The sequence below is a fragment of the Acomys russatus genome, chromosome 31 (assembly GCF_903995435.1).
Source record: "Acomys russatus chromosome 31, mAcoRus1.1, whole genome shotgun sequence".
NCBI lineage: Eukaryota > Metazoa > Chordata > Mammalia > Rodentia > Muridae > Acomys > Acomys russatus.
In genome coordinates, this window is record NC_067167.1 from 37,461,482 (window position 1) to 37,476,935 (window position 15,454).

The 15,454-nt window shown below is 37.4% G+C and overlaps 1 protein-coding gene across 2 annotated transcripts in view; it reads left to right on the forward strand.

Moving 5' to 3' along the window:
• Positions 1-13,920, forward strand: part of Ythdf3 (YTH N6-methyladenosine RNA binding protein F3) — a 28,211-nt gene extending 14,291 nt beyond the window's left edge. For both annotated transcript variants that reach the window (XM_051139908.1, XM_051139907.1), the window contains 2 exons: positions 1,553-3,151; positions 13,807-13,920. In XM_051139908.1, the coding sequence (XP_050995865.1) occupies positions 1,553-3,151; positions 13,807-13,830 (1,623 nt within the window). In that variant the 3' untranslated portion in view covers positions 13,831-13,920. The remainder of the gene's footprint in view (positions 1-1,552; positions 3,152-13,806) is intronic.
• Positions 13,921-15,454: the final 1,534 nt, after the last annotated feature.

Below are 15,454 nucleotides of genomic sequence, written 5' to 3' on the forward strand. Positions count from 1 at the left end.
ACCATGCCCCCAATGAGGCAGTTCCCTTTCTAGTGGACAAACATCACATGCCCTCTCACAAATCTGTTTCATTGATCTTTTGTGTCTGTTTTATTGATTCTAGTCTTGAGCTTTAGTGTATCTTGTATTCTCCTTTTGGGGATGATTTCTTGTTTATGTCCTAAAGCTTTTAACACTTGGACTGGTTAGGAATTTTCTTGCATTAATTGTCACCTGCTGCAAACAAGCAGTTCTGACCAATGCTGAAAGCATTTATTTATGAATATAAACAATTTGGCACCGTATTCGTTTAGAAAAGGACCAGTAGTAGGTTATTTTTTAGGGCCTCTGACCTCTCTTCCCTAGCCACAGTCTTTTGACCAGGTTTTACAGTACTGCATATGATTCTTGGACCTAAAATCTATTCAAGTAGGATAGCTAATGGTTACCACACAGACCAGACAAGTCAGTATTGTACTATCGAGTACATCTTTCCTGGCAGGTTGAGATTTCAGTTTGCAAAGTCCACAGCTGGGTCCATAGTTGATCCCTTTTATTCCATAAGACCCAGTGTCTTCTGGCACTATGGAAGCTAGCCAGCAGAGAGGAGGGTTCTAATTTATTTCCCTCTTGATTTTTCTGTGTGTTAAAACCAAAAGTGTATGGTATCATCAGTAATGGGTCTTACAATCTGGTTCTGGTGGGTAATCAAAGAACTACAGAAATAGCTTGTATTGTTTTGAGGGCTTCTGGGGTCTCTCTGATCTGCAGGGGGCTTTTCTTTTAAAATATGACTTCTGGGAGCAGCCATAAGATAAAGAGTATACTTTATTGTGTTTCCTTTTGAAAATATAAGATTGTAAAACAGTTAATGGTGTTTGATGGTGTAGGCATAAACCTGATTTTTAGTTTCTTCTCAGGATATAGCATTTTTACATTTTTCTTTTTTTTTTTTTTTTTTTTGTCCTTAAAATTTTTATTTATTTATTTATTAATATATATTTTATTTATTCATATTACATCTCAATTGTTATCCATCCCTTGTATCCAGTTTTTTCTTAATTAAAATGCAAAATTTAAATAGCTGAACTTAATTCCATTATAAAGACTGCAATTTAATTTCTCTAATTTTACATACATTACAGATTTGTTTAAATCTTGTAAGTACGTTATGATTTTGTGCCTGTACAGTTTATTAGTGTTTTATAGAAATTTTGGTATTTTAAAATTGGAACAGAAACACAATCTTTATTGTACTCCATTACTTTCCGCCTAAAAATGCTGTGATTTTGTAGTATTCTAAAGTTACTCAGACATAGCCTGACATGGTGGCACATGGTTATGGCCCTAGCGTTTAGGTGGAAGCAGGAGGATTGTGAGGTTGAGTCAGCTGGGCAGAAAGACGCTTTAGCGTGGTGGCACTCATCGGTAAGATTGATGTGAAAATTTAATTTTATACAGAACAGGCACATCTCTTTTCTTTTAACACTGCTTTCAATCTTTTCAGATAACCTTTTTGTCTTCTCCTTTTAAGAGATCATTTCTCTGCTGATTGTGCTCTTCTGTTTTCCAGAATAACAGCTATCCACCAATGTCAGATCCATATATGCCTAGTTACTATGCTCCATCCATTGGATTTCCATATTCTCTTGGGGAAGCAGCGTGGTCCACGGCTGGAGACCAGCCTATGCCGTATCTGACAACTTATGGACAGATGAGCAATGGAGAGCATCATTATATACCAGATGGTGTTTTTAGTCAACCAGGGGCACTAGGAAATACCCCTCCATTTCTTGGTCAACATGGATTTAACTTTTTTCCTGGTAATGCTGATTTCTCAACATGGGGAACAAGTGGATCTCAGGGACAATCAACACAAAATTCTGCTTATAGCAGCAGTTATGGCTATCCACCTAGTTCTCTTGGGAGAGCTATTACTGATGGACAGGCTGGATTTGGCAGTGATACTTTGAGTAAGGTGCCTGGCATTAATAGTATTGAGCAAGGCATGACTGGACTGAAAATTGGTGGTGACCTGACAGCTGCAGTGACAAAAACTGTAGGGACAGCCTTGAGCAGCAGTGGAATGACTAGCATTGCAACCAATAATGTTCCCCCTGTTAGCAGTACAGCACCTAAACCAACTTCTTGGGCTGCTATTGCCAGAAAGCCTGCTAAACCTCAACCGAAACTTAAACCCAAGGGCAGTGTGGGAATTGGTGGGTCAGCTGTGCCGCCACCTCCTATAAAACACAACATGAATATTGGAACTTGGGATGAAAAGGGGTCAGTGGTAAAGGCTCCACCAACCCAACCAGTTCTGCCTCCTCAGACTATAATCCAGCAACCTCAGCCATTAATTCCACCACCACCATTGGTGCAAAGCCAACTGCCTCAACAGCAGCCTCAGCCACCACAACCACAGCAGCAACAAGGACCTCAGCCACAGGCCCAGCCTCACCAAGTGCAGACTCAACAGCCACAGCTGCAGAATCGCTGGGTTGCTCCTCGGAATAGGGGAACCGGCTTCAACCAGAATAATGGACCCGGCAGTGAAAATTTTGGTTTAGGTGTTGTACCTGTTAGTGCTTCGCCTTCTAATGTCGAGGTGCATCCAGTACTGGAAAAACTAAAGGCCATAAACAATTACAATCCCAAAGACTTTGATTGGAACCTGAAGAACGGGCGTGTGTTTATAATTAAGAGCTATTCTGAGGATGATATACATCGTTCCATCAAGTACTCCATCTGGTGTAGTACTGAGCATGGTAATAAGCGTTTGGATGCAGCTTACCGTTCCCTGAATGGGAAAGGCCCACTCTATTTACTCTTCAGTGTGAATGGCAGTGGACATTTTTGTGGAGTGGCTGAAATGAAGTCTGTTGTGGACTATAATGCATATGCTGGTGTCTGGTCTCAGGATAAGTGGAAGGGCAAATTTGAAGTTAAATGGATCTTTGTCAAAGATGTTCCCAATAACCAATTACGACATATTCGCTTAGAAAATAATGACAACAAACCAGTAACCAATTCAAGGGATACGCAAGAAGTACCCCTGGAAAAAGCAAAGCAAGTGCTTAAAATAATCGCTACTTTCAAGCACACCACCTCAATCTTTGATGACTTTGCACATTACGAAAAACGTCAAGAGGAGGAGGAAGCCATGCGGCGGGTAAGAATCCCATTAATTTTTGTGTGAGGAGTCTTCCTCATGAGTGGAGCGTGTAGGATGGCATCCTTTTATACCTCTTATATTTATAGTCTGTGAACCTTATTCTCAGAGAAATCAACAGCTTAAGAAACAGAACTCTAATCCCCTATCCCCAGCCCTTCCAGCCACTGATCTTCAGTGTTAGTTTCATGAGAAAATACACTTGATACTTGAAACACTATTTTTTAAATGTTTGCTATTGCTTTGTTCTATGAGAAAGTTGTGTGTGTATGTGTGTGTGTTTGTTTTATGTAAAACTGTAGTATACAATTTATAGGACCCTAACACTTGTAACAAAATAGAGCAAGAATTTGACATTAGGAAGGAGATTAGATTTGATAGAGCATGGCTTTTAGAATTAGAGCTGTAGCATTTGTTTTCTTCAGGTTAGTGGTTTTCTGTGAGACCTGGGGACACTTCCTGAATGTACGTAATTACCTAAGATTGAAGTTTGGTCCCAAGTTAAGACAAGCTTGAGTTGCTTCTTCTTCAGAACTGTAGCATGAATTTGGGGGCCTTATTTTAGTTGTAAACACAATGAGGAGGGTAGGAAATGAATGTCTTTTTCATACGTATTTCTTTTAAAAACAGTCACGAGTAAATAGCATTATCTACTATGTGGGACAATTAATGTTAAAGCACATACTTCTGTCTTCATGAAAAAGTTAAAAGTGATTCATTTCTTTTTATGAACTCAAATATTATATTACTTCTTGTATAAGTGCAGCCCAGGAAAGTGCGTCAGCTGACATTGAGCACTCGTGGTGAATGCTGTTGATAAGGTTCTCTACTAGTTTCTAAACCTTAGGGCCCAGAAGTATTTATTGGAGTATAACACCCCTTCATGTATCTGATAAGGATTTTGGTTACACATCTAACAGACAACCTCGGTGAATCTGTTGTCAGTCTCTGCTGTACTGGAGTTTCAGAAACGGCTTTGGAGTAACGAGGACTGCTGTCTGCACCTCAGTGGAGCTGTAGAGTTCTCTCCTAGTGAGGAAAATGAGAGGATCGAAAGTTTTCAATGAAAGCTGGGTGGTGGTGGCGCACTTGGGAGGCAGAAGCAGGTGGATCGCTGTGAGTTCGAGGCCAGCCTGGTCTACAAAGCGAGTCCAGGACAGCCAAGGCTACACAGAGAGACCCTGTCTTGGGGGAAAAAACAAACAAAAACCAACAAAACAAAACAGCAACAACAAAAAACACCAAAAGTTTCCAGTGAATCTTTTTATCTTAGCTGTTAAATAAATAGATTGTAATTGTTATTGTAAGACAGTGGGCCAGGAGAATGATTTGGAACATAGATATGTGACTCTGGTAAAGATGTCTTTTTGGGCTTTGCTTTAAGATGCATAGGAGCTGGGCAGTGGTGGCACATGTCTTTCAACCCAGCACTTGACAGGCTAAGTCAGGGGGAAGGCTTGGTCTACAGAGTCATGGGAGTCAGACTTGGGGCTTGCTTTTTTTTTTTTTTTTTTTTCAAGACAGGGTTTTTCTGTGTAGCCTTAGCTGTTCTGGACTTGCTTTGTAGACCGGGCTAGCCTTGAACTCACAGAGACCTGTCTGCCTCTGTCTCCCTGAATGCTGGGATTATTTTCTTTCATAGCTGAGTTTGTTGAGGTGCAGTAAGATTGTCCAGGAGAAAAGATATGGCAAGGAAATATTTAGATACTTTTTCTTTATCTACCACCAAATATATCTTTTTACATCTCTTTTTTACCTAGTCTGAAAATTTATTTCTGATTTTATTAATTTTAGTGTCTTAATATATTGCTGATGTCTGGATTTGGGGCCAGTCTGGTCTACTAGTGGGTTCCAGGACAGCCAGGGGGCTATGCAAAGAGACCCTTCCAGAGCATACAGCTATACACACATATATGTGCATACGTACAGAACAGATGGATGAGCAAGCAGGTTAATGGGAATATGCTCCTGCGTTAGGTCTTCCTGAATCTCTAGTTAAAATTTAAGTTAACAAATGCAGAGTAATATGCATGCAGATACAAAAGGAAAGAGTTGTAGTGCAAAGAGAAGTAGTCTTGAGTTTTCTAAGCAACAGGGGAGGAAAAAAAATCAGTGGGAAGGATAGTTATAAGAACGATTGCAGAATCACCATCACATGTTTTCAGATGGAATGGGTTTACCAAATGATTAGCAGGTAAGTTTAAAATAAAAAAAAGACATGAAAGGAGAAAAACTTGAAGACTTATTATACAATTGACAGTACAAAGGACGGATAAGCAGGGTAATCAGAAATGCCTCCTCTCTGACTCTAGGTATGAAAAGTGAAATTTTATTTCAGAGTGCAATAGAAGGGAGCATAGAATTGTATCCTTCAGGTAGGTGAAACAATCAAGTGGAGGCTTCTAAAACTTAGACTGCATTAGGTAGGCTGAAAGGCATTTCAGCTATTGAAAACGTTCAAGAAATAGAGTGGGCAGAACATGCACATTTTATATTCTGAAGGTAACAGTTTATTTCTCAGATTTAATTTAAGGAATAGTGTCTTAGGCATAGTTAAAGTCCTGAAATTTAACACTGATTTTGATAAACTTAAGAAATGCAGTAGGACACTATATTGTTAAGTTGATGAATCAAGAATTTTAGTATTGATAGGACATTATATAATGGCAACACACAACAGAGGAACTTAAAATGGAAATTTTGAGAGGAGATTTTTTTTTTAAATGATTTATTATTTATTGTATATGAGCACTTCATCTGTAGAAGAGGGCATCAGATCACATTATAGATGGTTGTGAGCCACCATGTGGTTGCTGGGAATTGAACTCAGGACCTCTAGAAGGGCAGGCGGTGCTCTAAACCACTCAGCCATCTCTCCAGCCCGAGAGGAGATTTTTTTCCCTGTCTTGAATTCTAGGCAAGTATGCTTACTCAAGCTCAGGATCGTTTTTATCTTAAGTTGCTTCCATAAGAGTTATTTGTATGTACTGTTCTTTTGGTGAAGCTAATATAATCCTTAAATATGAGAAGAAAATAAAGAAAACCTAAATGGTCCAGTATAAATTTTAGTTGTTGTTATAGTAGTAAACTATTTAGGTAATTCTTAGAAATGTTTTTCTGTTACAGTGTTGAGTGAATTGTTTATTTATATCCTGTATTATTTCACTCTTATAAAGCATATTTATCAGCAAACAACTTGGTATGTGGATTTAAGTTTTTTTTTTTAATCTTTTATTTTTTTTATGGATATCAGTGTTTTGCCAAAGTGTATGCCTGCACCACATGAGTGCAGTTCCTGAGGAGGCCAGAAGCGGGAACAAATTTCCTGGGACTGGAATTCCAGATGGTTTGCAAACGACCTCGTTGGATGCTTGGAATTGAACCCAGATCCTTTAGAAGAGCAGCCCCTGCTCTTCACCACTGAGCATCTCTCCAGCCCCGGGTTTTCGTTTTAATAGCTGGTCTATTTTTTGTTGCTTTAATAGAATATCTTTAGATTAACATTTTATGGCATCAATTTATTGTTTTTTTTCCCTCCTCAGGTTGTAGTGGCTGTGTTACATTTCATTGTTCCTTAAAAAGAGCTTTCAGGAAATGAGTTGCCTCTAGTTCATCAGACTAGTCATAGATACTGGGGAGGATATTTCTTCCATACATTAATTGTGAATCCACATTAATAAACTGAAGAGAATTTCAGTTAAGTGTATTGCTTTCCTCAGGCAGTTGAGGATCACTGTGGCATTTTAAAAGTCACTCAATAGTTGCTTGCTGCTGTAGAATTTGTAATTCTTCTGCCTCCCAACTGTGAGGTTTTAGGAATGTGCCTTATCTTAACCCTTTTCAGTTTTACAAACCTAAATTATGATTTTTTTCTTCTTTTTTAGTTTTTCTTTTGTTTATTTGAGACAGAATTTCTTTGTGTAGCTGTCCTGAAACATGCTATGCAGACCAAGCTGGCCTTGAACTCACAGAGATTCAATGGCATGCACACCACCACCTACCACCTGGTTAATATTTTTATGGGATTCCTGAGTCTCTGACTCTATTCTTGTTCTTAGGACTCTTTCTCCTGTTGGGTTTCTGTATCCAAATTTGATATGAAAGCTTTTACTTAATCTTACAATATTTCATTGTGTTATGTTTGGTTGTTATCTCTTAGAATTCTGTTCTTCTCTAATGGGAGACAGCAAGGGAGTGGATCCGGAAGGGAGGAGAGGTGGGGAGGAAATGGGAGGAGAGGACATATTGAATGAAAAAAGGAAAAGGAAAAAAGATTTTTTGAAAATTTTATAATAAGAGTTTGTATCATACGCAAGGGTGGTGCCTCTGATTTTTTTTTTTTTCCCTCGACACAGGGCCTCTCTGTGTACCCTTGGCTGTCCTCGACTTGCTTTGTAGACCAGGTTGGCCTCGAACTCCCAGCGACCCACCTGCCTCTGCCTTTCGAGGGCTGGGATTAAAGGCATGTGCCACCACTCCCGGCAGTGCCTCTGATTTTTAAATTGTATTTTTATTAAAAATATTTTCTTGCTGGGTGTGGTGGAACACGCCTTTAATCCCAGCCCTCGGGAGGCAGAGGCAGGAGGATCTCTTTGAGTTTGAAGCCAGCCTGGTCTACAAAGCAAGTCCAGGACAGCCAAAAGAGACACAGAGAGACCCTGTCTCGAAAAACCAAAACCAAAACCAAAAAACAAAAACAAATTTTTTTTTTTTTTAAGACAGAGTTTTTCTGTGTAACAGCCCTGATTATTGTGGACTCACTTTGTAGACTAGGCTGGCCTCAAATTCACAGAGATCTGTCTGCTTCGCCTCCCCAACTGCTGGGATTACAGGGTTCTTTCTGCAGCTGTTCCTGGCAATACGAACTTTGTTAGTTTACTAAAGAAAAAATTTTTCTTTTGTTTTCTTTTTCTCTTTCTTTTGGCTTTTTGAGGGATTTTCTGTGAGCCTTCATTGTCCTGGAACTCAATCCGTAGACCAAACTGGCCTGAAACTCGAGAGCTCTCCCTACCTCTGCCTCCCAATGCTGGGATTAAAGGCGTGCGCCACCATTGCCTGGCCCAGGAGCTAATTCATGAAAAGGAACTTACATATGATTCATTCCTCAGGGTAAACTGACTTAGTACTAAACCAAACTTCTTGGTTTTATAGTAGTATATCTTTTTCTTTTTTCCCTTTCCATCTGTAGGAGTATTTTCTGTCTATTTAGCTCATGAAATACATACTGATGAAGTTCAGGAAAGTCTTACAGCGTCTTTTCCCTTGCAGTGCTGAGGTGTGCTAGTTCATGCACAGGGTTTTGTTGCTGTTGGATCACAACACTTAATGCATTAGTTATATTTGGTTCCTAATAGCATAAAACTCAGTGCCTTAACTTTTTTTTGCAGGTTTTTTTTTCCCCCTTAGAAATCAGGGCACAGTTGGCTGGATTCTCGGCTTTAGAATCTATTCTTAAAACGTGGCAGTCTAATTTTGCCCGAGAGTCTTGTGTGAAGACTTGATTAGTGTGAGAGATTAACTTTCAGAGTCATGTCATTTTTGGCATAATTTAGTTTAAGGCTTGCTAGACTGAGGTCCTTATATTCTGGCCTTTGAACATAAGCTACTTCTGCCAGGCTGAAGAAGCAGTTTTACTGTTAGAGTGCCTGTCTTTGACATTCAGGAAACATTTCCTAAAACAAGGCTTGTTAGGTAGTGATAGGCCTGTAATCCCAGCATTCACGAGGCATTCAATATAGCAGAGGTAGAAGGGTCAGGAGTTTAAGGCTTTCTTTGGCTACCTAGTGTTTTGAGGCCATAAGACCTGGTTGGTGTAGATAAGACTGCTTGGTGTACATAAGACCTGGTTTCAGAAAAGAAACAAACAAAAAGGTAGCATTTGGGTAGGCAATAGCAACATAAGGAAGCAGTGTCTGGCTAGTTAGGATCAACAACCTAGTTGCAGAAGTGACATCTTGTTTCTGCTGCCTGTTGTGTTGACTAGAAGGAAGACATCATTGGTTCTGGCCCACACCTACGGGAGAAACTAGTTACACATACTTTTATTTATTTTTATTTTTAAATATTTACTATGCATACAGTGTTGAAAAGGGCATCGGATCACATTATAGATGGTTGTGAGCCACCATGTGGGTGCTGGGAATTGAACTCATGACCTCTGGAAGAGCAATCAGTGCTCTTAACCGCTGAACCATCTCTCCAGCCCTACACATACTTTTAAATACAGAACACTGAAAGCCTTTTCAAAACTACCTGTCACAACTGCTTTTAATCCTTTTGACAAATGGTATGTGATTAGATTTATGATTTTTCTGTATAGTATTTTTTATGATTATTACATACTCGTTTTGATTTGGAAACTGAAAAAATATTAAAGTCTTAATATGAAAAATACATATTTGGGGCTAAAGATGGCTCCTTGGATAAGAACACTGGCTGCTCTTCCAGAGGACTCAGATTTGATTCCTGGCACCCACATGGTGGCTGCTAACCATCCGTAAGTCCAGTGCTAGGATGTCCAGTGCCCCTCTTCTGGCTTCTGTGGGTAATAGGCACCCATGTGGTACATGGGCAAACATGCAAACAACCACCATTTTCATAAAATAAATAGGTGAATAAAAATTTCATTTGAAAGTATAAAGTCAAGATGAACCTCTTACATCTGGGGTGATGTGGCAGGAGAAGTGTTTGGAGCAGAGAGCAGAGAGCAGATGGTGCTGAAGTAGCTAAACACTGAGACTTGGGATGGGGAGTGGTGTGGACGAATTGAATGACGTGTGAAGAGTGTGTCCATACGTTGGTGGACACTTCTTTTAGCAGACATCCTTGAAAGCTGTGATTTATTGGATACTAAGAGAGAACAGATTAAGAGAATTACTGTCTTCAGGTATATTAGAGTGTATTTTATAAATATTTCTAACCATTTAGTGTGTGTGTATGTATGTTGTGAGACTTGGCAGTGAAGTTTATACCAGCTTCAGGCCTGTTTTCTAGGTCAGACTGGTCTTGTGTCCTTAATTCTCTAACAGAAGAAAGAGGTCGGTGTGGTGTGGCACTTACTTGTAATCCCAGCACTGGAGAGACTACATGCAATGGCTAGACTATTTCTAAAATGATACTCTAATATCATTTTAATATTTTTACATTATACTAGTATAAGTAAAATTTCATGTATTATGTTGTATTATTTACTATGGGTTGAGTTAACTTCTCATTGTAAATAAAAAAACTGACAAAATTTTATGACCTTGTTGTGGTATTCTATAATTTCTGATTGAAATTGACTTTACTGGGTCCTGGCAGAAAAGTTTGAATTATTGGACAGAAATTTCCACTCAACTATCTTACACATTTGAACATATGATTAACTATATTGTACTTTTAGTTGAGTTTGAAATAACCTAAGGAATGGAGGCAGGGGCAAAGAAAAAAAAAAAACCCCAACAACACACCTTATAAAATCTATAGTTAAAAATTAGGCTATAAGAGAGCTTCTAATAAGTAGTACACCTTTTTCAAAACAGTCTTGAATATAATTGTTTTCATTTTATGGTAAAGAGTTTGAAATCTGACATTCAAAACAGAATTGCTTGTGGATGTAAAAGTAATTTACTGTGTGTGTGTGTGTGTGTGTGTGTGTGTGTGTGTGTGTGTCCGTCCGTCCGTCCGTCCTTGTCCTTGTGTCTCGGAGCATTGTGTGTGTCATGGTGCATATGTGGAAATCAGAGGTAACTTTTTGAAATTAAGTCTCTCTTACATGGGTTCGGGGATCTAACTCACATCACTAGGCATTCTGGGCAAGTGCCTTTACCCACTGAGCCATCTCACTGTTCTGCAAGTAGATTCTTTGACTTAGTTTTAAGAGCCTAAGTTTTTGTTCGTTGATTATTTTTGAGAATTCTACTAACGGACATAGTGTATTCAAGTCAACACACCTCACCTTGCATTTTAATGTTTGATGTTCTTAAATATGTGTTTCCCACATTTATTCAGCAGGTAAATATTCAATGAAAGGTTACCAGTAACTGCCAAGCAAATAACTTTGTAGAGCACAACATCTGTATTCTATTAGGAGAATGTTCTAGTTTTCTTTGTCTTGTTAAATTCATTTGTAAGTATTTTGTGTATTTTTGCAAATGGGATTTAAACGGTCAGGTTTTTTAGTTGTTTAGTGAAAGCTTATGACTTAATTCAGTGATACTGCCGAATTCATGAATGCATTATTTCCATGTGCCTGTGCATGTGCTTATGCATGTGGAAGCCAGAAGTTAATGTCAAATGTCTTCCTCTGTTCTCCATCCTACTTTTGAGAGTAAGTCTCTTCCTATTATATCCAAGATTATCTTTCCAAGTATCTATTTGGTGTCTTGTCACTTGTAAACATCGTAAATCTATAATACTCCCTATCTTTTTTAGTGCCCCTCACTTTTTCCGATGGCGGGATTCTAATGTTTATCTTTTTAAAAAATCATTCAGGTATTGTTGTGTGCTTGTGCATAACATCTGGGGGGAGGGAAACATGCATTTCACTACATGTCTGTAGAGGTTAGGAGGACAACTTTGACATTAGTTCTTTCCTTCCCTTCAGTGGGCTCTGTGGATCAAATTCAGGTCTTCTCAGCAAGTGCATTTACTCACTGAGCCACCTTGACAGCCCAATGCTTCTCTTCCCTACCTTTGATGTGATTTATCAGTAATTCTTGTGACCACACTTTAAATATTTGTCTTGAGTTTCACACTGGCTCTGCCTCTTTAAATAAAAATTGTTCAATTTTGTCTTAACCTTCTTGGCTTACTGGCATATTGGCATTTCATTAGTGCATTTATTTCATTTTAAAGATTACTCATTTAAAAATCTCCTAGAACTTAAGATCCTTCCCATAGCCTTGTCTTCTTAGGTGCTGAGATTGCAGGTGGTATACTACTAGACTGGATTCATTTCAGTTTTCAAATCAATCATTCCCTAATTTTTCTACAAAAAATTAGTTTTTAAGTTTTGTTGTGTTGAGTTAGGTAATGAGCATATTGTGTCTTACTGTTGAATTTTTAAAAATCTACTTATGTAAATTTTTAGTTCTTTGGTGGTCTATAATTAACATTTTATTCATAAAAATGTTCTAACATCAAAGTTTTAGAGGTGTGAGAATTTTCAGGTGTGCGTGTGTGCGTGTTCCCATGTATGCTCTGTTTTGCTTCTGCAATGGAATATGTGTAGAACTAGTTCTTTGGGCCCGCAAGGTGGCTCAGTGGGAATGGTGCTTACTGCCAAGTGTGAGGAGCTGGGTTTATCTTCGGAACCTACAAAGTGGAAGGAGGAAAGAAATTCCCATAAATGGACCTACAAACTCTGTCTCTCTCTCTCTTTCTCTGTCTCTCTCTCTCTCTTACAGACACACACACACACACACACACACACACACACACACGTTTTAAACAAGTACAGCCAAATTCTGGGATTATCAGAGCTTGCATTCTAGGCTACCATGTGGTCATAGCTTTGTGTCAGGGTAGAATACACATCTTATCTTCAGTTTCCTGTATTTTTTATATTTAACTTTTGATGTATTTGTCTATTTTAAGAAACACATTTTACATTCTTCTATTATGAATTTGTTAGCTATTTCTTATAACTCTATTTAGTATAAAATTGTGTTTAATATTGTTACAGCTTTTAAAAACTTGACTGTAGCATTTATACCCTTTAAGTGGCTATATCTGTGGCAGTAGCTTTGGCCTCTGACTATTGACAGTTTTATTTGACATCATTTGGTTTGTGTTGGATTTCTACTATTTTAACTTTTCTTTGTCTTTGTGTCTAAAAAATTCTTGTAGTTTTTATTTTTGTGGATCATTCTACATTTATGGTGACTCATGCTATAAAAATGTAAATATTTATTTTTGTAGTCTTAATTTTTAAGATCTTTTAGTCATTTCATTCTTAGATTAAATGATGTTTTTGTTTATAGTTTGCTTTACTATCTCCTTTTTCAATTTCTTGAATTGAAAGTTAAGCTTTATAAAGAGATTTGCATTAAGTATGTAATATATATTTTAGCCTGTAAAAGTTGATTACAGTCCAAACTGAAACATTCTGTTTCTTTTTAAGTAATCAATTATCCTCATTGTTGTAACCGACTGCCTGACTTGCCCTGTCGCGCTTCCCATCATCCCTGTGCCATTTCACACGTCTTTTCCTAGAGTAGGCCACAACCCCCATGGGGAGGCCGTCTTAGGCCTTCTTTACTTTTCGTGTAAAACATTTTAATATACTGAGACATTTTTAAATCAAAGACATTCCAAATTAATACTGAATTTCTAGCTTAATTAATGTACCTTTAATTTAATGCATCTTTTGTCTCTATCTCAAGCCAATAAATGCCACACCTCCTAAACTTCACTGGAAGGACTCAAAGAATAATGTTCTCATCTTAGATCTTGTAGAAAATGGGGATGTGAAGTGGATATAAATTGTCATGAAATAGGCCTCTGTCTTTGGAGTTTCCTTTATTTAAAGAGCTTGAGGTAATACTAGGATATATAGAGATAATTAGTATTTGAAGAGCTGCATCTAGTAATGATTTGCATTATATGTGCCTATAGTTAATATCATTATGTAGCGATTGTATTTTGTTATAATACTTATATTTTTCTTTCAGGAGAGAAATAGAAACAAGCAATAACCACCATGTGGAGATATCCTATTAAAATGACAACACTAATGATGTAGACTCTGGAAATGCCTAATAAGTCAAAGAAGACATTATTAAAGCTTTTTTTTTCTGCTTAAAGTGGCATCTTTGAACACTTTAACATGAAATTGACTCTTGTAATGTTTTTCATCAGTGCATCTGCCCAAACACACTTGAGAACTGTAACTTCATCAAGCACTTTCTGTCCTGAAGCTTTTACCAGTACCTGCTGTCTTTTGTAATTATGCATCCTAGCTAAGGCACAGAAGACTGAATGAATGCAAGGATCATTAATTCTTCGAATTTGTTAAGTACTAACAGTTAATCATTAGAAGTGGTTCAATGATGTAAGAGTCTCACTGCTTCCACCTTTTCTTTGTTATAGTTTTTAAATTGTCAATTTTTAGATATTCGAGAGATTAAAAGCAAAATAATCATGCCATATTTAGTCCTGGAGTTCAAGTCTAAATGTTTATGTGAAAAATTACTATAGAAAACTTTTAATATGGCAAAGCAACTTTATGCTCTACTTAGCCAAACAATGCATAATCTAAAATTATATTATAACATTTCCCTGTCTTCAGAATATTGATATGCAGCTTGGTGGGCTTCACCAGTTAATGCACATACACCCCTTCCCAATTTCATGTACACTGAGAATATGCATTGGTTTGAGGGATTAGTTACTTTGTTTTTACCACTTAATGAATCTCAACATTTTGAGTAAATGTACCTCAGTCTAAACAGACTTTTTATGACCTTTATAACTACATTTAAAACCCTTAAATTCTATTTCTGGGTGTTTGCGAGCCTGATTGCTATCATGAAGTAAAAATTTATTACGCTAGGTATTCACTGAATAAACATAGATCTTGTTTGGTAAGCATAAACTGTTTCTCAGCTCTTCTCTAGCTTTTGCAGTGTCCTGGCATCCGTTGAAATACCTTGAAAATATGGCCTTGATCCATGAATTAAATCAGTATCTAAGTGGATGTGTTGTTGTTTTATTGATCAGCTCTATATAAGTGGGAATACAGCATATATCTGGGTATTCTTACAGTTATCTTTTTAACGTTCTATTTTTTTCATTAATTACATATCAACATTAATTTTGTATGTTGAAACATTGATTTTGTATAATTGAATGTGTTGTGTCTATATTGAGTGATTTGATGGCATAAGGTTATGAAAATAATGTCCCACCCCTTATATTACTGTTTTGAGAGGAGAAAGCTACGTAGAGTGATATGTTAAAGGTGAAAATAGCAATACAGTAGATTTGAATATTTTGATGATTTGCATTGCTCCATTTATGTTTACATCATGTTTAGGATATTTCCATTTGCCCTTGTCTTCACTTCAATTTGAAAGCCTTGTGACAGATATGTCTTTGAAACTTTGATTTGAATAATTTTTATACAATGTTTTAGAATGTACAGATACTGTATTTTTTACTAAAATGCAGTATTTGTGGATAATCATAGCTACTTCACAGTTACTTGGTAGTCCCGGTGTAGTTATGCCAGTGTTTACTGAAGGGAACATGAAAATATTAATGGTCTATTACAGAATGAAAACTTTCATAAAGGAAAATTGCACCTATTTTACCTTTTTG